The sequence below is a fragment of the Macaca mulatta genome, chromosome 17 (genome assembly GCF_049350105.2).
Source record: "Macaca mulatta isolate MMU2019108-1 chromosome 17, T2T-MMU8v2.0, whole genome shotgun sequence".
NCBI classification, from domain to species: Eukaryota; Metazoa; Chordata; class Mammalia; order Primates; family Cercopithecidae; genus Macaca; species Macaca mulatta.
The window spans coordinates 105310813-105334233 of record NC_133422.1 but is presented as its reverse complement, the minus strand read 5'-3'; the positions used below and the strand labels follow the sequence as shown (position 1 = coordinate 105334233).

General features: G+C 42.0%; 1 protein-coding gene across 6 annotated transcripts in view; it reads left to right on the top strand.

The window, feature by feature from the left end:
- Positions 1-3814: 3814 nt before the first annotated feature.
- Positions 3815-23421, top strand: part of ANKRD10 (ankyrin repeat domain 10) — a 36157-nt gene continuing 16550 nt past the window's right edge. For 5 of the 6 annotated variants that reach the window (XR_001440913.3, XR_013407573.1, XR_013407571.1 and 2 more), the window contains exons 1-3: positions 3815-4162; positions 8475-8627; positions 12675-12766. Coding sequence is in view for 2 of the 6 variants with exons in the window: in XM_028837092.2 (XP_028692925.1) it covers positions 3953-4162; positions 8475-8627; positions 12675-12766 (455 nt within the window). In the remaining 4 variants the exon portion in view is untranslated. 6 annotated transcript variants of the gene reach the window in all.

Here is a 23421-nt window from a genome sequence, read left to right as displayed (position 1 = left end):
AAGTAGCTAAGTTTTAAAAAGGTGAACCAGTTTTAAGAAAAAAATATCAATCCTATGTAGATATAAAAGTCCACATAGGGCCAGGAGCCGTAGCTCACACCTATAATCCCAGTGCTTTGGGCTTTGGGAGGCCAAGGCAGGAGGATCTCTTGAGCCCAGGAGGTCAAGGGTGCAGTGAGCCATGACTGTACCACTGTACTCCAGCCTGGGTGACAGAGTGAGATCTTGTCTCAAAAACAAAAACAAAAAAACAACAACCCACATGCAGATGGTATCTGAACAAGTTTTGGAAACTTCTTGCATCCATTTTTAAGCAGATTTGCCCTCTCAAAAGATGGATCTGCCAGCGTAGTGGATGTGGATAGGAATCGAGAAGGGGCCAAGGAGAAAACAGCAAGGCTTGGAGGCCCACGTTGAATCCTGAAGGTGTCATCACAGTGGGCTCCCTGACCTCCATCCTCACAGCCAAGCTGCAAGTCTGACCCGGGTCCCCCCACTCCTCCACCCCAAGTCATCACTCCCTCCCTTAAATGGCACAACAAAACCCCTCATTGGTTCCCAAACGTTTTGAAATTAAAAAGCCACTCCTTAGCATGGCATGCTTAGTATGGAACATCAGCTGGGGCTTGCCTTCCTCTCCAACTCCACGTCCCTCAGGGCGCACTGCTCTGGTGTAATAACGACGCTCGAGATGCCCATCAAGGTCTGTCACACGTATGGACACTGTATCACTGTGCCATTCACACAACAGAGCCCTGCCCCATTTCTACAATTGCTCACACAATACAATCCTTTTTTGAAAAAAAAAAAAAAAAAAAAAAGAAATTCCAATCTAAAGGCAATCTTAGTATGTTTTGAGTTTTCCTGTTTTCTTTCACAGATTTGGATCGTATCTTCAAATGCCTAAGTTGGCTTGTGTATGGTTGCTTCATCAGATGAAAAAGATGTTATGACTCTACTCTTTTCTTCTCTTTGGAGCTTTTTAAAAATGAGAGTCCCAAAGGAAATCTGAGATTGGTAATGATTATGTTACAGGAAAGGGGTCCCAATTCAGACCCAGGAGAGGGAGGGTTCTCGGATCTCACTCAGGAAAGAATTGAGAGTGAGGCCACAGAGTAAAGTGAAAGTAAGTTTATTAGGAAAGTAAAGGAATAAAACAATGACTCCTCCTTAGTGCAGCCCGAGTGCCTTGGTTGCCCATTTTTATGGTTATTTCTTGATTATATGCTAAACAAGGGGTGGATTATTCATGCCTCCCCTTTTTAGACCATATAGGGTAACTTCCTGATGTTGCCATGGCATTTGTAAACTGTCAAGGCGCTGGTGGGAGCGTAGCAGTGAGGATGATCAGAGGTCACTCTTGTGGCCATCTTGGTTTTGGTGGGTTTTAGCTGGCTTCTTTACTGCAACCTGTTTTATCAGCAACGTCTTCATGACCTGTATCTTGTGCTGACCTCTTACCTCATCCTGTGACTTAGAATGCCTCAACCCTCTGGGAACGCATCCCAGTAGGTCTCAGCCTCATTCTACCCAGCCCCATTTAAGATGGAGTTGTTCTAGTTTGAATGCATCTGACAATTATAAGAGTTGGGAAAACCTGGGTGACCAACCATTTAGACCACTGGCATTGGGAATAGTCAGTAGACACCATCCTATCCACAATCCTCCTGCCACAGTTACAAGATCTGTCCTGGGGATTCATCACCATGTATATATGTCAGTCTACTCCAGTAGAGCTACATAAATATGTATACAGTCGAAATAATCTTTTAAAAAAACCCAGTCATCTGAAGCCAGGAAAGACGTACACTAAGTATCCCATCACTACAACCTATTTTATCTTCCTAGCCTTTAAGACTCGATGCAAAATAAATTCCAAAGTTAAAAAAAATCTAACAGTGGGTTGGAACCTAGGTCTGGATAGTATTCTAAGCTCTGCTGCAGGCATGCAGTTTGCCCTCGGGCAAACTGGCTGTGTTTCACCATTCCCAGAATGCAGCCTAGCCAGTAATCCCTCCCTTTCATTATATGGAGAACAAGATACACTCATGTCCCTTTGCAGAATGGGACGCCTCTTTCCTAAGAAAGATTGAAATCATTATCGGGGGATATATTTTAAAGAGATTAGATTAAAATAAACATGACATGTGAAAAGAAAAATGATTAAGTTCTAGAGTAAACAAAACCTGAAATGAGTTTATAGTCTATTCTCACCCTTTTGGTCCAAACAAAAAAGTATTGCTCGATTATTTTTTCCAGCCTCACTAATAGATTACAAACTCCTTGAGAGAAGATAGATTCTGTGTGTCATACTTTCCATTCATTAGCAATTGCTCACTGAACTGAAATATTTGCTACTTCCTCACTAGAGTGCTTCTCAATGTGTTTCATTCAGCATTGTACTCAACAAATGTTTGCTGTATGAAGAAATGTCTGTGTTGAGTAGTTACACCACTAGTTAACAATTTCCCTTTGTTAAATATTAGGTTTCTATTTTTTGTTTTACTAACCAATGCTGCAATAATGCCTTCTCGTGCATCAGTGTTTCCCTATACATCTAATTGCCTTGTTAAAGTTCAATTTCTGTGACGTAGAATTTTGCAAAAAGGAAGGAAATTTACACAGCGGAAAACTATATATACAAATGAAACAAAATACATGATTTTAAAACACCGCATATTTAGAAGGAAAGGAAATATTCATAAACATTGCGGTTATTCCTCAATAATGAAATCACTGATGCTTTCACAATCAGAATAAAATTACATATGTAAAAAAGTCCATGATACTGTCATTCGAAACAGGGAATTTAGTATTCCCTTACAGTTACACAGTTCTCAACAAGCCTTTTATTTTTTGCTCTGTCTGGTCTTCTGGCTCATCTCTTAAAGCTGCAAAAGTATAGTGTAGCCCACTGCACTTCGTTCCCAGGAAGGCGTCCCTCAGACAAAACCGAGGACTCTGTCCTGCTCTGTAAGGAACTAGGACTTGTTGATTCTCAGATTTTAATGCGAAGCCCTGCTCTCCGTAGGCGCTCCATAAATTTTAACCGGACATCTTCACCGCGCTCTACCGGGCCTCGGGGAGACCCGTGGCTCCCATCTGCTCTGGGCGCGGGCCCGCCGAGCCTCAACCTGCGCCCCGGGCAGCCGGGACTCCCCGCCCAGACCGGCTCCCACGCTGGAGACATCACGGTCCGCACCCGGGGCGCAGCCGAGACCCACAGCGCGGGCGGCCACCGGCCCCGCTGAGACCAATGCCTGGCCGCTCTACGCTCCCGAGCCCCCACACAGCCAGCCCCGTGACCTCAGAGCCCCGGAAGCCGCCGTAAGCAGCGGCCCAGCCAGGCCCCGCCCCCTGTACCAGAGCTCCAAGCGTTGATTCTAAACAGGCCCCGCCCCCGGCCGCCCCAGGCGTGGACTCAAGCCAGGCCCCGCCCTCTGTCTGCCTACTCCAGGCCCCGCCGCTCCAGGCCCCGCCCCCTGCCCGGACGCTTCAGCCGTCCCCTGGCCCAACCCCCTGCCCCGCTGCTTCCAGGCCTCCTCTGGTCCAGGTCCCGCCCCCTACCCGGCTACTCCAGGCATCCTCTGGGCCAGACCCCGCCCCCTACCAGCCGCTTCGGACGTCCGCAGCTCCAGGCCCCGCCCTCCACCCGGCTGCTCCAGGCGTCCTCCGGCCCAAGAACCGCCTCCTGCCCGGCCGCTCCAGAGGTCCGCGGCTCCAGGCCCCGCCCCCTGCCCGGCTGCACAAGGCGTCCTCTGGCCAGGCCCCGCCCCCAACCCGGTCGCTCCAGGCCCCGCCCCGCCCCCTCTGTGCGCGCTCCGCTCGGCAGCCTGTGGGACGCGACCGCGGCGCCAGTCTCGTTCCTTTGTGCTTCGGCGGCGGCGGCTTCTCGAGTCCTCTCCGACGCGTCCTCTGGGTTAGACAGCCCCGCGCTCTCCAGTGACGGACCATGTCGGCGGCGGGAGCGGGCGCGGGCGTGGAGGCGGGCTTCTCCAGCGAGGAGCTGCTCTCGCTCCGCTTCCCGCTGCACCGCGCCTGCCGCGACGGGGACCTGGCCACGCTCTGCTCGCTGCTGCAGCAGACGCCGCACGCCCACCTGACCTCTGAGGACTCCTTCTATGGCTGGACGCCCGTACACTGGGCCGCGCACTTCGGCAAGGTGGGCGCGAACGCTTTAAGGCGCCATTTTCCGCGGCTGTCCAGTGGGGGTCGGTGAAAGCGGGTCTGAGGTGCGGAGGGCGCGGGGCGTGCCGGGATCGCGGGGCGGAAGCGGGGTCGGCGGCGCCTGTGCCTCGCGGGGCCTAAGGCGCCTGTGCGGCAGCGCTCGCCGTCAGGGGCCGCGGCGGGGCAGCCGGGGGGCGCGGGGCGTGCCGGGAGCGCTGGGCGGAAGCGGGGTCGGCGGCGCCTGCGCCCCGAGGGGCCTAGAGCGCATGTGCGGCGGCGCAGTGTAGCAAGTTTCTAACAAGGCGGGCTCCAGGAGTCCCGGCGCCTGTCGGCCGGAGCCTGTGCGCGCGCGATGGCGCGGGGCCCTCCAGGCCGGGCGGGTGGCGCGGGCGACTTCGCAGAGCCGGGTATTATGCCGCGTAGTCGCCGCGGCGGCTTACGGGGAGCCGAGGCGGGGTCGGAGGCGTCTTTCGCCCTCGCGGTGCCGGAAAGAGGCGCGCGGGGAATGCCCGGGCGCGGTCGACGTTCTGGTTCGGCACACCCTCGCCGGGAGCCAAGGGCCGCGCTGCGGACGAGCTCAGCCGAGGACCGAGCTCCCCGGCGGGATTGGAAAGCTCGGGCAGCTGTGTGGGATGGAGGCCGGCTCTCCAGCTTCTGGGTTTGCCTTAAAGCTCGTAACTGGCCCCGCTTCAGGAAAATTAGTGACGGCTGTGTTTATCTGGGATCTAAATTACTGCAGAAGTGGTTAAATTAAGCAGAATTCTCTTCCCGTGGAGCCTTTACGTTCCCCTTTTTTTAAACTGAAAATTGTGAGGGAACACAGTGCTGCTTTAAGGTTTTAAAACATAGCTACAGTTTCCTCCTCTGTGAAGTCGCTGGGGTACTTGCTCAGAGAAATCTTAAAATGAGATTTCACCGTCCTTTTCAGAAGTGGCTGGTTTTAATGATTTTTTTTAATGATTAATATTTTTAATTCACTAAAATTCAGGAATATTTATAGTGTTTTTCTCGTAAATGATGAGATGGGGTTAAATGGTTTTGCAGAAATATGTGGGAGATAATGTGAAATAAGTTATTTTAAGAAGGCCTGGCCCTGGTAATGTCGTTACCAGCTGACAAAGTTGCGCTTTACCTTGCTGACCCTGGTGCTACATTCACAACGCAGTTGTATCTTTTGGGAAGCAGTTTCTGATTCTCCTTTTAAAGTGGAAAAGTCACTTTTCTTTCAACAAAAGAAATGAGAAGGAGTTTTGACTATCGGGGTGGGACAAGCAAGTTAATCCACCCTCAAGGGCTGTTAGGTTCCTATGGCACTGTCTCCGAAGTTGTGCAACCGTAGTACCAGCTGGAGGAAACAGGTGCCCAGGGGAAATGAGTTTCTTAACAAACAAAAGTAAAATGCCTCCCTGCGCTTCTGCCTGAGGCCTTAAATTTCCCGAGGTAGTCAGTAATCTGAGGATTTCCTCTCTCCAGAGTGTCTCTTGCTGTGGTTTATTTTTACACTAAACTTTAGGATTCCGTGCTTGCTATCCTGGTTGAGAATGACACATTACTGGGTGACAGTCAACAACGATCTGTAGAATGCTTAAAGCTTCATTACAGATGGTCACTTACAAAATTTAACCCAACGGCGCCGCCACTTGTCTCTGGGGATTAAAATAGCCATAACTGCTTTAAAATGGTAACTTTTAAGGTGTATTTTATCACAATTTTTATAAAAACACCGACTGAAATCACTTTTCAAAAGTCTGCTTCTATGGAACTTTGAGTAGTAGCTTTACCTTGGTCATCAAATGTTATAACAAGCAGTTACTTCATTGTTTTCAGCTGTCTGAATCATAGGGCTGTTTGGTCTTAGATACCGAAGGGGCCTTAGAAAGCCCCTGTCCGGGGTCCAAACATTCCCTTCTGAGAAGAAGCTGTTAGGACAGAAGTCAGGCCAGGACTCGGGGCTGCCGCTTGCGAAGTCTAGGCTTTCTCCCAGCCCTGCAAACGGCTGCCCTCTTACACAGGTTTCAGGCTCCTGTGCTTAGAAATGTGCCAGTGCTGCACAAGATCCCTAACCGCTGCTAAGACTCGTTTGTTTCCAGAGGACTAAACGGGTTGTTTAAAATCTCTGTTGTACTTTTTATGATACCATATTGAACAGTATTTTTCCGGAATAACAAATTCAAGTTTCTAAACTAAACCCAAGGGTAACGGGTTTAAGCCCAGCGAGCCCTCAGTGGATGATTTTTGGTACGCCAAGTGATTTTCATCCGTTTTATTTTCATTGGATTTGAGACTTGTTCATCTTATCGCTAGTTAATACTTCTATTTTCACCCAGTAAATTAATAAAGGCAATAAATAAAAATAGACGGCCGGGTGCGGTGGCTCACGCCTGTAATCCCAGCACTTTGGGAGACCGAGGCGGGTGGATCACGCGGTCAGGAGATGGAGACCATCCTGGCTAACACGGTGAAACCCCGTCTCTACTAAAAATACAAAAAACTAGCCGGGCGAGGTGGCGGCGCCTGTAGTCCCAGCTACTTGGGAGGCTGAGGCAGGAGAATGGCGCGAACCCGGGAGGCGGAGCTTGCAGTGAGCTGAGATCCGGCCACTGCGCTCCAGCCTGGGCCACAGAGCGAGACTCCGTCTCAAAAAAAAAAAAAAAAAAGAGAGACATCAGCCTGTACTCCCAGGTCCAAGTTGGTTGAAGAGAGTGTTTTGAGTCTGTGTACCCTTCATCTCACAGGAGTGTGTATTGAAAGCCTGACAGTGCTTAGAGAGATGGAAAAGGAAACCTTGAGGTGGGATGGGAGAGTGTCAGGTGATTTTGCTTCAGGTGAGGTCTCTCCTCTTCAAGAGACTTGCTTGCGGTCAGGCATAGCTTGTTCCCTAACTGCATTGTGATTGGAGTGAGGGAAAACGAGCCAGTGTAGGATCAGAGAAGGTGGGTTGAACAATTGCTTGGCACATGGTAGGCACTTGCTAAATTTGTTGAATGTGGTGAATTATTTTAGCCAGAGGCTATCATAGTATTGGTGCCTGGCCACAAAGTCTTAACTTGCCAGTGTTAGTCACCCACTAGGTGTGCTGCTCACTTACGCTGTAGGCTTTTTTGGGGGGTGTTTAAAATACAAATCATTTGAAAAGAGTAAAAAAATGTGGAGAATGGGGTTTCAATTGAGTAATCAATGAGTATTCAGTGCTGGCTTGTGTAAACGTGCACAGTTGTGCACACTATAGAAAATAGTGTTTGACTATGAGGAGTTTACTGTGGCTACACAAAGTTTGTGGGGTTTTTCGTTGTGTTTTGTTTTTTTGAGACAGGGTCTTGCCCTGTTGCCCAAGCTGGAGTGCAGCAGCGTGATCTCTGCTCACTGGAACCCCCACCTCCCAGGATCAAGCGATTCTCCTGCCTCAGCCTTCTGAGTAGCTGGGATTATAGGCATGCACTACGCGCCCAGCTAATTTTTTGTAATTTTGTATTTTTGAAACGCCAACATGGGGTTTCACAGTGTTGGCCAGGCAGATCTTGAACCCCTGACCTCAGGTGATCCATCCGCCTTGGCCTTCCAAAGTGCTGGGATTACAGGCTTGAGTCACTGCGCCCGGCATTACACAAAGTGTTGTTTGAGATGGAGACTTGCTCTGTCGCCCAGGTTGGAGTGCAGTGGCGTGATCTCAGCTCCCTGCAAACCTCCGCCTTCTGGGTTCAAGCAATTCTCCTGTCTCAGCCTCCCAAGTAGCTGGGATTACAGGTGCCCGCCACCACGCCCGGGTAATTTTTTTGTATTTTTAGTAGAGACGTGGTTTCACCATGTTGGCCAGGCTGGTTTCGAATTCCTGACCTCAAGTGATCCACCTGCCTTGGCCTCCCAAAGTGCTAGGATTACAGGCATGAGCCACCGCTCCCGGCCTACACAAAGTTTTTTAACCCACCAATCCCTTTAACATTTTTGTTTAGAATAGTCTGTGCAACATACATTTTTGTTGGAAGTCTTGGAACAGCGCAGTCTAATATTTTCTGATTTTGGCTTATTCAATTGTAGGGAAACCAAAATATTTAAATCTGTGTAGTATTATTAGTCTTTTTGCATTTTTCTATTTCTATCTTCCATTTTTTTCATAAGGACAAGGGAAAATGTTATTTTAAATGCTCTTTAAAATTTGCACGGCATTGGGAAAGAGTGACTTAATTTGATCTATTAAAAAACTGGTAACAATGCCATTTGTCACCATTATAGAATTTAGATTATTCCTGTAATATTGAACAGTGTACTGACATGTCTGCGTGTTTTCATTACCCCTCTTGTTTTCGAAGTTGGAGTGCTTAGTGCAGCTGGTGAGAGCTGGAGCCACACTCAATGTCTCTACCACGCGGTACGCGCAGACGCCAGCCCACATTGCGGCCTTTGGGGGACATCCTCAGTGCCTGGTCTGGCTGATTCAAGCAGGAGCCAACATTAACAAACCGGTAAGAGTGCTGGTGATGGACTTTTGCTTTTGCTTTTGGTTTTTGCAGTTATAATTATACATGGTATTGCTTTAAATGGAGGCCTTAATTAGAGTGTGATATCTTTACCTGAGGGCAAACTGGAGTTTATGTTTCTTCACTTGTTTGTGAAGGATAATAGACCCTTTCCATAGGAATGCTTTCTGTTCATAGAGTGCTTTCACCTGTTGTGTGATAAACTGATCCAGGGTGATGTGCCCAAGGTTATAGCTTGTAATTAAAGGAGCCTGGCCTTAAGCCCAGGTTTCCTGGCTTTCTACTCACAGCTGCCTTAGCCTCATTTCCACAGATAATTATAAAAACACTTTCATCCTAGAAAAAGCATGACTATTAAGTCAGCTCCAAAGTGAGCTTTAGATACAAGTTGATGCCTTGATGCAGATAAGTAGCTAAGTATCATTTACTAAGTCGGAAGAGTAAGTGACTTGAGGACTTGGTATTTAAGATTAAGCATACAAACAGGAACATAATCATGCCAAATTTTTTTCATGGTGTGTTTTCGGTATCAGTTCACCTAAACCATACACCCGAGCGTTCAGATTGTTGGGTACTTGGTTGTGTAAGACAAGCAGCATCTGATAACCATCAGGTTGTCTGACTGGGAGCAGTTCCTGGAATCAGTGTCCTTTGCTGAAGATGGATTAGTCCTTAGACTAATTTATAATTTTCTTCTCTTAAGACTCTGGGAGCTGTTTTTTATGCCTCTTTTACTCCTATTTTTAAATGCTTTATAGTCATCATGGTCTTGTATGCAAAGTCATCTTTGTATTTTTCTTTCCCAAAATTCAGTCCTTGATTATAACCAGGTATAAGGTTGTTGCTAGTCCCTCTCCTAAAAACTCAGCTGCCCATCTAAGCAGTAATTGAGAAAGATGATGTGTTTAGCCATGATTTAAAACAAGGATCAATGGGAAAGTGGGGTAAGTGATAAGAAGGCAGTTTGTCGCCTTAAGAGATACGAAGTGTAAAAAACAATGTAAGGGAAAGTGGCCAAGAGTTTAGGCCTGTTTGTTACTAAACTGAAACTTGGGATGTGGGACAACTCTTAAGGTTATGCTGCCACTTCCCTCCTTCCATCTCTGCATGTATGCCTTTACATAATGTATATTTCTCTGCTGCTCTGTTGCTTGTATTCATAAATTCAAGAGTTATGAATTAACCTACTCTATACCCTTACGTGCTGGGCATCGCCTTGTTTTTTTCCTTCTTCCCTACCTCTGTCCCCTGGTAGAAAGGGTAGTGTGGGCTTGATTCCTGGGGCAAGTCATTAACTTGATCTGTGGCTCAATCTCCTTATCAGTAAAATACGGTGAATAATTCCATGAATGGCAGTAATTAGTATGGAATTTGTATAATTTTTGTATGTTAATTTTCATGAAATTGTTACATAGCATCTTATTTAGAAAGGACTAGAGAAATTGTCTAACACTGCTTTCCAGACCTTTTTAAATGGAGAAGCCCCCTTTTCAAAGTGTCTTATGGCAGTTCAGTATTTTCGGTAGATAAAGGGAGTAGGGCAGAAAGTGTGCCGCTATGTCCCCCACCTTCCTCTCAGATGCCTCTAGATAACACAGATAACACCTTCTGGAAACCTGTACCACACTCTGCTTCTTCCCAGGCAGGATCCTAAAATCTTTTTCTTTGCAGCCCTCCCTGTCTACTCTGGGTAGACATTTCCAAGTCCTCACATGTGCCTAGGGCATATCATTTGGCATTGTTAAGCATCCTGGAATTTCTCCTTAGTGGGTCTTAGGTAGTTGTGGTCTGCTAGTATGTAGAGTTTACATCCGAATCTCAGGCATCATCTCACTTTATTATGTAGTGGGTGAATTTCGGCACCCAGTGACTCTTGAGGACACAATAGCCCTTTTGTTAGCTCCCCACCCTGCCTACCTGCTGACTCATCTCCAGGCAGATGGTTTCTCATTTCTCATGGAAACTCAGGAGGCCAGATCCAGGTCTTCTTTGTTGTTTGTATCCATTTAATTTTTTGAGCCTGTTGATGCAGTGTTTTAAGACAATTTCTAGTCTGTTAATCTTTTGGAGTGTTAGCTACTAACAGTTCTAAGTTCATTTTCCTCAAGGTTAATACCACAGACTTTTTTGGCAATCTGTAAGGTGAGCCTGTGAGATTACCAAAGCTCATATGCTGCCTGGAGGCCCATGTTCTCGGTTTCCCCAAGAGGAAATGAAGTCAGCTTTCCTGTGATTTTGTTTTTAGTGAATCTATATTGACTAGCCTTGGTGTGTAATTAGCAAACATTCTCTTTCATATGCCTCTTATAGAATTTTGCTGGCATTTGATGTTATCTTTAATTTTTCATGTCTAGATTAGAAATGAAATTTTTCTTTATGAAAACCCAGGGTGCCCAGCCTGTCTTGAGCATTCTGGCACTGCTCCCAGTTCCCTGTATCACTCAATTTGCCGTGGCTGTGATGTGACTGGGCTGAGCTGGAGGCCCGGGCACCTTCACCTGGCTCTTTGCTGGAAGTATCTTTTCTCTTGGCTACCTTCTCTCAAGGTGCCCGGGCTTTTCTTTAGTGTTTGCTCTGCCCTTAAAGATTGTCCCTGAAGAGCTTGGTAGTTTTGCTTTTTCTTTGTCATCTGTTAATATCCCACCATGACAGACCCTTACTTTTTTGTCTTGTTCAAGGATAACTTTAAAGACCTTTTTTCTTTTTTAGCTTTTTTCTTTTTTGGCAAAACTGTATCTAAGTCTCAGCTCCAGTTTTCCTGGGAATGTTTTTATGTAATTTTTATTTGTCTTTATTTTGTACTGCTTCTCTCCCCTCCCCACCTCTCTTTTGGGGAGGTTAGAGTTAGGTTTTCGCTTTTTAAGAAATCCGTGTTGGCTGGATAGTTTATAGCTGCATGGTTTTCTGTGTTTCTGTCTTCAAAAATGGATTTTTCTGTTTAGAGCTTTACATTGCTCTATATTCTCTTTAGACCTTTGTTTAAATAAATGTGCACACTTTTCCCTCCACCAAGCACTCGAGCCTTTCATACTCTTTATTTTTCTGTGAATTAATCTACTGCTGTTTTTTTAACTTTGGGTGGCCCTCACCTCATGTTTTTTCCTGTGAGTACGCGTTGGTGAAGGAGCTTAGCTATTTACTGAGTTTAGGAATGAACTGTTTTCTAAGTGACCCACAATTACTGCACTCCTTTTTATCTTGGTCTCTTAATTGTGTGGTAGTCTGCCCAGTTCAGCTTCCAGTGAGGTTTCTGTGTGAGTATTCAACAGGTGTTGCTGTGGAGCCCCCCAGGATTTCCCAGTCTTCGTTTTCCACCAGAAATCACTTTCTTCTCTTGATTGCTGTGTCTGATTGCCTTTCCTCTCTCTTGCTTAGCTGATAGCCTGTGAAGATGGTCTTTCACATTGTTTCATTCATGCAACGTAGACCTGGGTTGGCTGCTGATGTTCCCAGTGGCTTTCCTGGGTCTGCTCGCCTTCCTCTGCTTCTGTGTGTGCTTCACCTCCCCTCCGCCCCAGGGGCGGAAGTGCATTTTCTGAAGCAGGAATTGAAGCTTGGTTTGCTTTGCCTTTGTGTTCTTTTCCCTTTCCTCTAATAAATACTGAAAATAGACTGGGAATATCTACTAACTATTCCCTCTAGTAAATATTGAAAATAGATCAATCATTGAACCTTAAGCCATCTTGTCTAAGTTGTGGTCCCACTTCAAGTTCAAAGCAGAAGATTTATGATCGACATAGATGATGTTGACTCGGGTTGGCCTTGGGGTAGGCATAGGGGAAAGTGGGTAGCTGAGACCATACGTCAGCTCTTACGTGCCATTTCTTGGCCTCGATGACTATTTTAATGTGTGTGTGGTTGGTTGGTTTGGTTACTTATTCTGGGTTTATATAAAATACACATGTGCTAAGATCTGCTAACATCCAGCATAAAGTGATTTATAAATCACTGTTGAGAGCATTCACACTGTCACTACTGGAGAGGCCCCAAGATACTTGGTCATTGACCAAATTTTGCTTTTTGTTGTTTCAGGATTGTGAGGGTGAAACTCCCATTCACAAGGCAGCTCGCTCTGGGAGCCTAGAATGCATCAGTGCCCTTGTGGCGAATGGGGCTCACGTCGAGTAAGTGTTTTTCGTTTATTCTTTCCAGCTGAAGATGTAGTCGAGGATGTTTTGTTTAAAGGTAGTACCTAAGCAGCAAAAATCCTAGAACTTTGTTTTCAAAATTAGTAATGTAATTTTGCCTTTTAGAACAGTTGGTGTTAGTGAGGAAAATTGTGTGGATTAAATTGATCTCTAGAGGAGGGGGTTTGATTTCACAGCAGCCTCAATATTCTTGCCGAGAGAGTGTATTTGAACTGAAAGAACAGTTAACTATTTAGATTTGGAACTTGGCATCATTAGTTTGCCACCATTACTTTGCCACTAACTAGTTGTGTCACTGTGGTCTTTAAACTTTTCTTTGCCAAGTTTTGATTTCAAAACAAGAAGCTTGGATTGGATTAAAATATCTTTTCAGGCCTCTCTGGCTCAAAAGTTTCTGAAGAAAATTCACTTTTCTTTGTTTTGATTTCCACATCTTAGCAGATGTGAGAAAGTTATGTTTTAAAGCCTATTATAACTTAATGGTTGATAGTTCCTTGTAAAATAGGATTATTTCATTAAAGACCTCAAGCTTGCTGTAAGCTTCTGGTACTGGTGGCATTATTTTAAAATATCTTTTGTTTTAGCCCAGCTTACATCAGTTAGCTTATTTATGCTTTGATAGGACAATCTTAATGTTTACGTGTATTCTTTTAGAAGTGAGATCTTATATGCAAATCATTAGCTAGCCATGGCATTATACATTTATTTTAACTATTAAATTTATTTGTATTAACTTTTTCTTAAAGATTTATATTATAAAAATTTTTCTTCTGCAGTTCACAGCATTAACAAAATGGATGCGGTTTTCACCCTTAAATATTGAGTGTAAGCTATAGAGCCATAATAACCAAAATAACTGATATCAGCTTTTTTGTTTTACCTTAAATGTTACGAATAATTCATAAAGATTAATTATAAACCTCATTATTCTAATCAGAAATGTGAACATTTAGACTTTGGAGGAAATAAAACCCACAAAACTAGTTTAACCCTTTGGTTTCCATTTCATTGCTTTGACTCTGTATTATAGTAAATATTGAAAATAGATCCTAGACAGCAAAACCATACAGGTTCATGCACAACATGTGTAGGTACCAGAGGCTGTCAATCATCTGTGAATATCTTAGCTTCTGTTTTGTTAAGTTTATTGGCAAGATTCGCCATTAGTTTGGGCTGTGATCCTTATATAGTGATTTAGTATTATAAACATGGCCTCTATTTACTGTTACATTGCAGGGACTCTCGCGACTTCATGTATAGTTGTGACTAAAGGTAATGTTGAAACAATTGATAGTATGTTTTATACAATAGTAGAACATTGAGATGATTCTCAGTGGATTGCTTTAAAGCAAAGTTGTGCATTTTTCTTAGCTGTAGTTAGATTAAAAACTCATCTTTAATTTTAATAACAGAAGCTTTCATTATAAAATACGGAGTCATATGATTAAATTGCTTGTCATTTATTGAAACAGTGGATAATTAGAAGGTGATATTTTAATGACTTAACTTTCTAAATAATACTCTAATTGGTCCTGAACATTTTATTACAAAGGTGTTATATTCATTTTATGGATAGCTTAATCTTTTCAGCCAATAAATATCACAATGTCCTTTTTTCAGTAGGTGTCTTTTTAAAAATGAGAATCTTTTATTTACAATTCTGTCCTTGGTTACAGGGCCCTCAAGTGTCTCTTTTCCACCAGGTGTGGCTGAGATGGGCTCAGGTGCCAGTCTGTTTTTCCTTCTCAGTATAAGAGCCACCCCTCAAGACCCTGCATTATGGTGACTTCCCTGGACTGAGCTTTCATATTTTTTTTTACAAGAAATATTTAGCCTGAGCTACCTAGCCAAAAATAATTCTCAAAGTTATAAGCCTTTGGCCTGGAGATAGAGCACAAGTAATCATTATTCATTGCTATTGTATATGTGGTTATTTCATTTTAACATCTAGATAAAATGTCACTTTTGTCAGTAAGTTAATTTGTAAGTTGCTTCTTGATTTCTGCACATTTTTATACTTTACCCCATTTAGTCCACCAACGTGTAACAGTTTGAATCTCCAAAATAATGGTACTAGGTCTATTTTATTCCCTGTAATGCTGCTTATATGGTAAAGTGTAGTCCTAGCAAATCATAACCATTTCTTTTTTTAAGACGTTCAAGGAGCATAGAATTATTTAAAGTTACTTTTTTTTTTTCATTCAGAATGGACCAGATTATTAACTCTTCATATTACATGCTATAATATTTAGGAGATAACATAAATTTTTCCTTGTCCTGTGAATAGATTAAAAGCTGCCTTATATCAGTATTATTAAATTAATTTGCTCTTAATTCCTGCTTTGCTTTTTATATATCTGCTACATAAAGTGCCCAAAGTCTTCAATTGTTGTGCTTTTTTGGACATCAGGTACATAATTATAAGGGCAAGTACACTAAGTGTCTGTGGCTAGAACGGTTTGTTATATAACTTACTTGTTAATGTAGGTTGCATCTGTAAGATAACGCATTTCAGCTGCTGTGCATCGTATTAAATTTTCTAGCACCACACGTGAGTATGTTAATGGACTTTCTTTTTCTTTTCTTATTTTAAATCTTGAGTTTTGGTGCCAAGTTTTCTGTGTGTGAGGCTGTTTCTGGCTTATATGTTGGTCATTATTATTTACCATTGTTTAAATCTAAAAATTAAAATGCACAGGATTAAATCTAACTTGTGACCAAACTCAATGTTTGTATACTTTAAAGGACCTAAATCTCTGTGTGTGGAGTTTTCAGCAAGTACGTGAAGTTGTCACCATCCTTAATCTTGCTTATATAGTAGTTCCATTTTTCCACTACAGCCAGTATTTGAGTGCTGCTTGCTTGATATTCAGGTTTTGACTGGAAGAAGAGGATATATTACAAAAAGATTGTCATCTCATTTTTCTTTTGGACGATGGAACAAGTAACAGTATAACATTAAGTCTTAATGTGATTTTGGAAAAAGACTTGAAAACTTACTATCTGCTGATAATTAAAATCTTTTCACTACTAACATTGTAAATAGCAGAATTCGAGCCTTGGATTAGCTGTACTTTTAGTAATTTGGTACCAATTAATTTTGGCTAATTCGTCTTTATTTTCTTGAGATAAAGTGGAGGATGTTTCCATATCAACCAGCTAGTAAAATAGCTTTATACCACTGAGTAGAAATAAAGAGATTCAGAATGAAACCAGCATTCGTTGCATCTCAGGCAGATTTGTAGATGCATTTTAATACTACATTATACGGATGTTTAATGGCAAAGTCTCAGAACTTTTCTATAGGAGAAGATTTCTTTGGAAGCCATTTATTCTGTGGTAACCAGAGCTTCAGCTGGGCTACCTGTATTTTAACTTAATTATTTTTGTCTTAACTGGGATCATTAGATAGCTTGAGAAGCATCAATAGCCTTATATAAGCAAATTCAGTGACTAACTCTAGAAAAGTCTCCCCTGCCTAGTTTAGAAAGTGGCCACAGCTGGCTACAACAACAGCCTGGAATGTGATGTTAGTGGACTGTTTTAATGCCACGAAAACTGCTTCACTTGTAGGCATTTTAATTAAAATGGAATTGTCTTAGTTTGGATCATAATTGACCATTTATGACCCACCTTTGTTTACCATAGAGCCCGGTCTAGAAATCAGATTTTCATTAGGGCAAATACAGGTGATGAGCATATTTAATACTAGTGTTAAATTCATTTGTGACTTTTGCCCTTGGCAAAATGTAACCTAGATTTACTTTTAGCCGTTCATTTTGAAACTTGTGGTTTATTTTCATTTGTTCATTTTTTTTGCCTGTCAGAATAATATTTTAGTTACAAAACCTACCAGAATTATGACTCTGAATTCATATTTTCTGATTTTAGGTCCTCTGAATTCTGGTCATCCTCACATCCTACTTTTTGCTTCTGAGTTTTTGTTTTTTTTTTTAAAGAGACAGTCTCACTCTGTCGTCCAGGCTAAAGTACAGTGGCATGATTATAGTTCACTGCAACTTCAAACTCCTGGGCTCCAGTGATCCTCCTGCCTCCGATTCTTAAGTAGCCAGGACTACAGGCACATACCACCATGCCCAACTAATTTTTAAAAATGTTTTGTAGAGATGGGGGTCTTACTATGTTACCCAGGCTGTTCTCAAACTCCTGGGCTCAAGCAGTCCTTCCACCTTGGCCTCCCAGAGCACTGGGTTTACAGATGTGAGCCACTGTGCAGCAGCCTCCTTTTATCTAGTTGTCACCACAGCACACTTGTCTGGTCTTGGCTATTTTCTGGTTGTTAAAGTATTTCAGGATGGAGGAATCTCTTCCTGAGATAGCTGTTAAGTTCTGCCTGCTAGACAGGGACAGTAAGTGGGTTGATACCATTCCAGACTTAAGAAATTAAGTTTAGAATTTTGATTGTTTTTCACAGCAGCTTGATTAAAATACAGATAAAATTTCTTTACTGCTTTTGTAGATAGTGCTTTCAAATAAAACCAATGATTTCTAAATCCAAATGTCTTTTTCCCTTGCTAAATTATAGCAGGAGCATGCTAAATATTTCATCAAACTCCTGGAATGATGGTTTTACATTTTAATGTATGCAAACATAATTGTGGTTCAATTGCAGTGTAAAACTATCCTCAGTAACTTTGAACTTGAAAACTTGGCACCAAATTTATTTAGGTAGAAACTCTTTAAAATAGTTTCTTCCTGTTATTAACTGAAGGATATATTTAAGAAAGTCTTCATAATTAAATAAGATTTTGGATACCAAAGGGTTAAAAATACACGTGTTTCTTTTGCTGAAGATATCTTAGATGTTTGCTAATGTTTTGTCTGTACAAATGGACAATTTAGTAATGTTTTTTATCTTTTTTTAATGATTCCATGTATTTGCTTATTTCCATCTAGGAATAGTTACTAATGTATTTGAGATACAGCATACCAAATTTTAAAGTAACCAGAATCGTGAGTTGATGGTTTTTAGTCCATACTGTTAAACTTATGTTGAAATATTGACATATTTAAATTGGCTTCATGCTAAAAAAATTACCAAAGGTAATTTAAAAGGCAGTGTTTTAGAGCAATAGCTCATGGTCAAGGTGGTCACATGACAATGGCTTAAGCTCAGTCAGTGTGCTTCTGCACATTATGTGTGTCTATGTATTTTTAATCCAAATGTTGCCTGCAAATATGTGATCCCTTATTATTTAAGTTTCCTGTATTATGAACCATTGCCCGTTTTAAATCACACAGAAGATTCTGAATCTGTAAAAACTACACATGTCAATGTTTTACAGCTACGTAATTCGAATTGACTTGATTTTTTCAAGTAATCCTAGAAAGGGGGAGCATTCCATATAGAAACTGCTGAAACTGCCACAGGTGCTTCTCCGAAAACCTTACAGTTGTGGCATTGAATGTTCAGTATCGCTTCCTTTCTGCACACGAGGCATACTGTTGAGGTATTTGTTGCGGTGATTGGTTTTAACGCTAATCTAGGAATTCAGATAGAGATGCTTTAGATTTGCATGCTTTGCTTACCTAATTTATGATATCTACCTTTCTATTTGTAAACTAACAATAGCTAAGTTGAGATCAGAATTTTAACAGAAATATTATTTATATAAAAATTGTTATCTTTTATTGTCACATGGCATTAACAATAAGAAAACATCCTGGAGGTGATGTGACAACTTGGATTCTAAAAATTAAACTTCAGGTATTTCCTCATCCGTGGTTTTTCAAAATTAAAACAAAGTCGTTCTCATCAGAATGGCTTCTCCTTTGTTCTGGAATTGTGGCACTATAAGTGGAAACTGGTGGGACCCTGGCTGGCTTCAGAGTAGAACCTGATTTTTAAAGTTCTTTGGGGGAGAATTCTTAGATACAAATTTTAGTGAAAGTTCTTTTGGGGAGAGTTCTCAGATATCAATTTGAGTGTTTGAAGAGACAAGGTCTTCCTGTGTTGCCTAGGCTGGTCTCAAACTTCTGGCCTCAAGTGATCCTCCTGCCTCTGTCTCCCAAAGCGCCAGGATTATAGGGTTGAGCCACTGTCCTTGGCCTAGAGGTAATAAATTTTAATATTCTATTCAGAATAAGAAAATATAGCATATCAGCATTTGTGTCTTTAGTAAAGTTAATGCCGGTTTGATTTGTTTTTGTCAGTTATTTAACAGAACATGTAATTCACAGTAAAGATGATTCCGTTTTGTCCCACATTTTAATATTCCTGTTTTGAAAGAATAGTAGAGAGCATGTGGGTGGCCTGCTCAGTGACTGCTTTTCCTAGTCTTGGTGAATGTTACAGGGAGAGAATTTATAGATAAAAGCACAGCCATCATAGTTTCCACAATAAATTGCAGCACATTTAGCTTGCTAGCCTAAAAATCTGATCATGCTGAGTTTCTTTTAAAGAAAGTTAATTTTAGAACTTCAAACTAGAACCAGTTTGAACCGCAAGTTGACCGTTGTCTGAGTTTTAAAAATCTCTTCCCATTTTCAAAGATTTTTCAAATGGATGTTGGAGAGGACCAGGGAGGACAAGGCTATAGCTGTAGAACGACAGACTCCTATTCTCAGAAATGAACAGACACGCATTTTAGGTCAGGCACAGCCCGTGTATCCAGCTGCATCAAACTGGGAGTGCTCAGTTCAAAAGTGCGTGTTTTGAAGATTTCATCTGAAAATAATGTGTACACCTTCATTACCACCAGTTTGCATTCAAAATCGTTTTTGAGTCTTTTTAAACTCTTTCTTCTGGGTACTTTAATTTTCCCTTTGGAATAGTGTGCGTAAACACAGTCCAGATGAACTTTTGTCTTTACTACTGATACCTCACTTGAGGTTGACAGGAGTGGCCAGCAGTTAGTGCCTATGGTCACGTAATACACTAAGTCGGTACCTGTGGAGTGAAAATCCGGTCTCCATAAAAAACTTAAAAACAATGGCTGGGCGCAGTGGCTCTTGCCTGTAATCCCAGCACTTTGGGAGGCTGAGGTGGGTGGATCACCTGAGGTCAGGAGTTCAAGACCAGCCTGGCCAACATGGTGAAACCCTGTCTCTACTAAAAATATAAAAAATTGGCCGGGTGTGGTGGTGGGCGCTTGTAATCCCTGCTACTTGGGAGGCTGAGGCAGGAGAACCTGTTGAACCCAGGAGGTGGAGGTTGCGGTGAGCCGAGATTACACCATTGCATGCCAGCCTGGGCAACAAGAGTGAAACTCCGTCTCAAAAAAAAAAAAAAAACCCAGAAAAACTAGTTGGGCATGGTGGTGGTACCTGTGATCCCAGCTATTCAGGAGGCTGAGGTGGGAGGAGCACCTGAGCCCACGAGGTAGAGGAGGCTACAGTGAGCTGTGATTGCACCAGTGCACTCCAGCTTGGGTGACGGGAATGAGACCCTGTTTAAAACAGACAAAAAACCTGTGGAGTGAAGGGTAAAGGATGGAGTATTTAAAAAGTACTATGACAGAACAAAGTACTAGAAGTACTAGGTTTGAGTGTAGATAGAAACACAGAACCTGTAAATCAAGTGTTTCATTTATGTGTCCAACTCTTGCTGAATTTTAGCAATTAAAACATGAAAATTGAAATACTGCTTAACAAATAGGAAAGCACATATGAACATAGAATTTAAAGACCTGAACCTCTTTTATGATCTTTAATGATTATTTGCTCTAATCTTTGACTTGGAAACCCAAATTATTTTCAGTCTAACGTATTTGAAATTTAACTATTAAAAAAGTTTGAGGAACTCAGACTTTGAAGTTAGGGCTCCCTTTTTCCAGATAAAGCACATTGCCTGGTTTATTGCAAGGCACTTAGAACATGTAACCAAAAACACTCAATTTAGGAATAGGAATGATTGTTTCACAGCTAAGTGCTCTCTCAGGGTCTTTTTTTTTACGCCCCTCTCAAGTTTACCTTTATATATTTTTCTTGTTCTTTAATATTTTGTGACAGATTTGGCAACTTTTAAAAAGTTACTGTTTTATTTGAGTTGAATAGTGCATAAAATTAATAGATGTTTTCAGAAAATCCATTATTAAGAGTAGAGGAATATTAAGAGGAGAAATATTATTCTAAAGAGAATCAAAACCACAATGAGAGACCGTCTCATCCCCGTTAGAATGACAGTTATGAAAAAGACAGTAACAAATGCTGATGAGAATGCAGAGACAAAGGAACGTTTAAACACTGTTAGTGGGAATGTAGACTTGTACAGCCATTGTGGAGAACAGTATGGAGGTTCCTGAACACACTAAAAATAGAACTACCATATGATTCAGCAGTCTTACTACTGGGTATATATCCAAAAGAAAATTCATATACTGAGACATCTGCACCTGCCATGCTCATTCCAGCACTGTTCACAATAGCCAAGATTTGGAATCAACCTAAGTGTCTGTCAGCACATGAACAGTGGTATGTGTACCCAGTGGAATACTATTGAGCCATTAAAAAAACAAAATTTTGTAATTCTCAGCAAGATGTATGAGCTTAGAAGACATTATGTTAGGTAAGCCAGGCACAGAAAGATAAATACGCCATGTACTGTACTTACGTGGAAGGTAAAAAAGATCTCATAGAAGTAGAGAGTGGCTCATGCCTCTAATCTCGGTGCTTTAGGAGTCTGAGGTGGGAGGATCACTTGAGGCCTGGAGTTTGAGACCAGCCTGAGCAACATCTCTTTCAAAATTAAAAGAAAAAAAAGTAGCCAGGCATGGTGGCACATGCCTGTATACCTAGCTACTTGGGAGGCTGAGGCTAAGGAGGATCCCTTAGCCCAGGAGTTCCAGGCTGCAGTGAACTACGATTGTGCCACTGCACTCCAGCTGGGGCAACAGGGAGATACTCTGTCTCTTTAAAAAAGAGTGGTTACTAGATGGAAAGAGTAAATTCTAGTAGTGTTACCTTGCCCTGTAGGGTGACTAGTTAACGGTAATTTTTTATTTTTATTTTTTATATAGCTAATTCAATACAAATGAAAAGTGTTTGAGGTGATGCATATGCTATTTTGTTTTTTTTAATCCCTGTATGTTGTATTGGAATTTACAGTGTACCCCATAATAACAGAGGAATATTTACAGTATCTATTTGGTTAAATGTTATTCAGCAGTTCTGGCCTGCTGCCTTTTTTTGTATGACCTGTGGGCCAAGAATGGTTTTTACATTTTTAAATAGTTGAGCAAAAATCAATAGAATAATATTTTCTAGTATATAAAATCAGATGAAATTTCAATTTTAGTGTTCATAAATAAAGCTTTATGAGAGCATAGCCATGCTTAATTGTCTTGAGGCTGCTTTCAGCCTACAACAAAAGAATTGAGTAGAACTGAGAATGTATGGTCTTCAAAGTCTAAAATAATTACTACATAGTCCTTTTTAGAAAAGTGCCTTCTGGAAGATGATACTTAATGATCATTTCAGGCCAGTTTCTATAATGTGCACTACACAGTTGAGCGACCACTTGCAAGGATTTTAATGTGAGCAGGGATAGTGGAGGTGATGAATGTAGGTAAGGAGAGGAAATGAGAATGAAGACTTTCAGGGGCAAGAGATGGTGGTGTCGTTTTGTGTTGTGTTCCTGAGTCAGGTACCAACAGATTTCCTCAGAGAAGAATATAAATGCTATCAAGTTAAACTGTATGTTGTATACATTCAGCCCTTGGTAACAAGGGAAATGATGAGTTGAAATGTTCTTGTACCTCACTAGCAGCAGAGAAAGGGTGCTGGATATTTCTGTTTCTGATAATGCTGCATAGATAGTGCCACTTAAATGTAGAGCAAAATTACAGTCTCCTCTAATTCCTCCAATTACCGTGTATCCTAGATTCTGATACCTGTCCAATACAATTTCTAGAACTTTTTGATCTCCCCATCATGTCTGCCTTCTAGTGCCCCAAAATTATGTGAGCTGCTAGAAGTTGTTTGACCTGTGATTGTTCTTGCTTCCTTGGTCCTTATACACGAGTAGAGTATATAGCATGAGTGGGCCATAATCCATCTTTTGAGCTCTTTTAGTAAAGTAGGTTTTGAGATAATACCTAAGACCCCATGGAAATTTGGTTGGTCTAAGTAGAGGACAAGCACATGTTTAACTACTTTTGGTAGGGGAAAAAGTGAAGTGGGAGAGCTTACCAGTGCTATCTGTGTGTAGGCTAACACTCTCAAACTTCACAGTCTCCAGGAATCTCCATATGTTGGCACTATTTTGTTGATTATTTTTCTTTAAGGTTATATTTCTTTGGAAGATCAGTAAACTTGCTGTTTTAACCCAAATTCAGTGTAGTCTTCAGCTTCTGAATAAGGAATAAAAGTATTGAACGTGCTTTGGATGTTCTTTTAACAACTTCAGAATGTTGGCATGCCCGTTGAGCATCTAAACTTCCTTCAGCGAATTGGTATTTATTTATTTATTTAGAGATAGAGTCTCACTCTTGTCGCCCAGGCTGGAGTGCAGTGGTGTGATCTCGGCCCACTGCAGCCTCTGCCTGCCAGGTTCAAGCGATTCTCCTGCCTCAGCCTCCCGAGTCGCAGGGACCATAGGCATGAGCCACCACAACACTCAGCTAATCTTTTGTATTTTTAGTAGAGATGGGGTTTCACCATGTAAGCCAAGC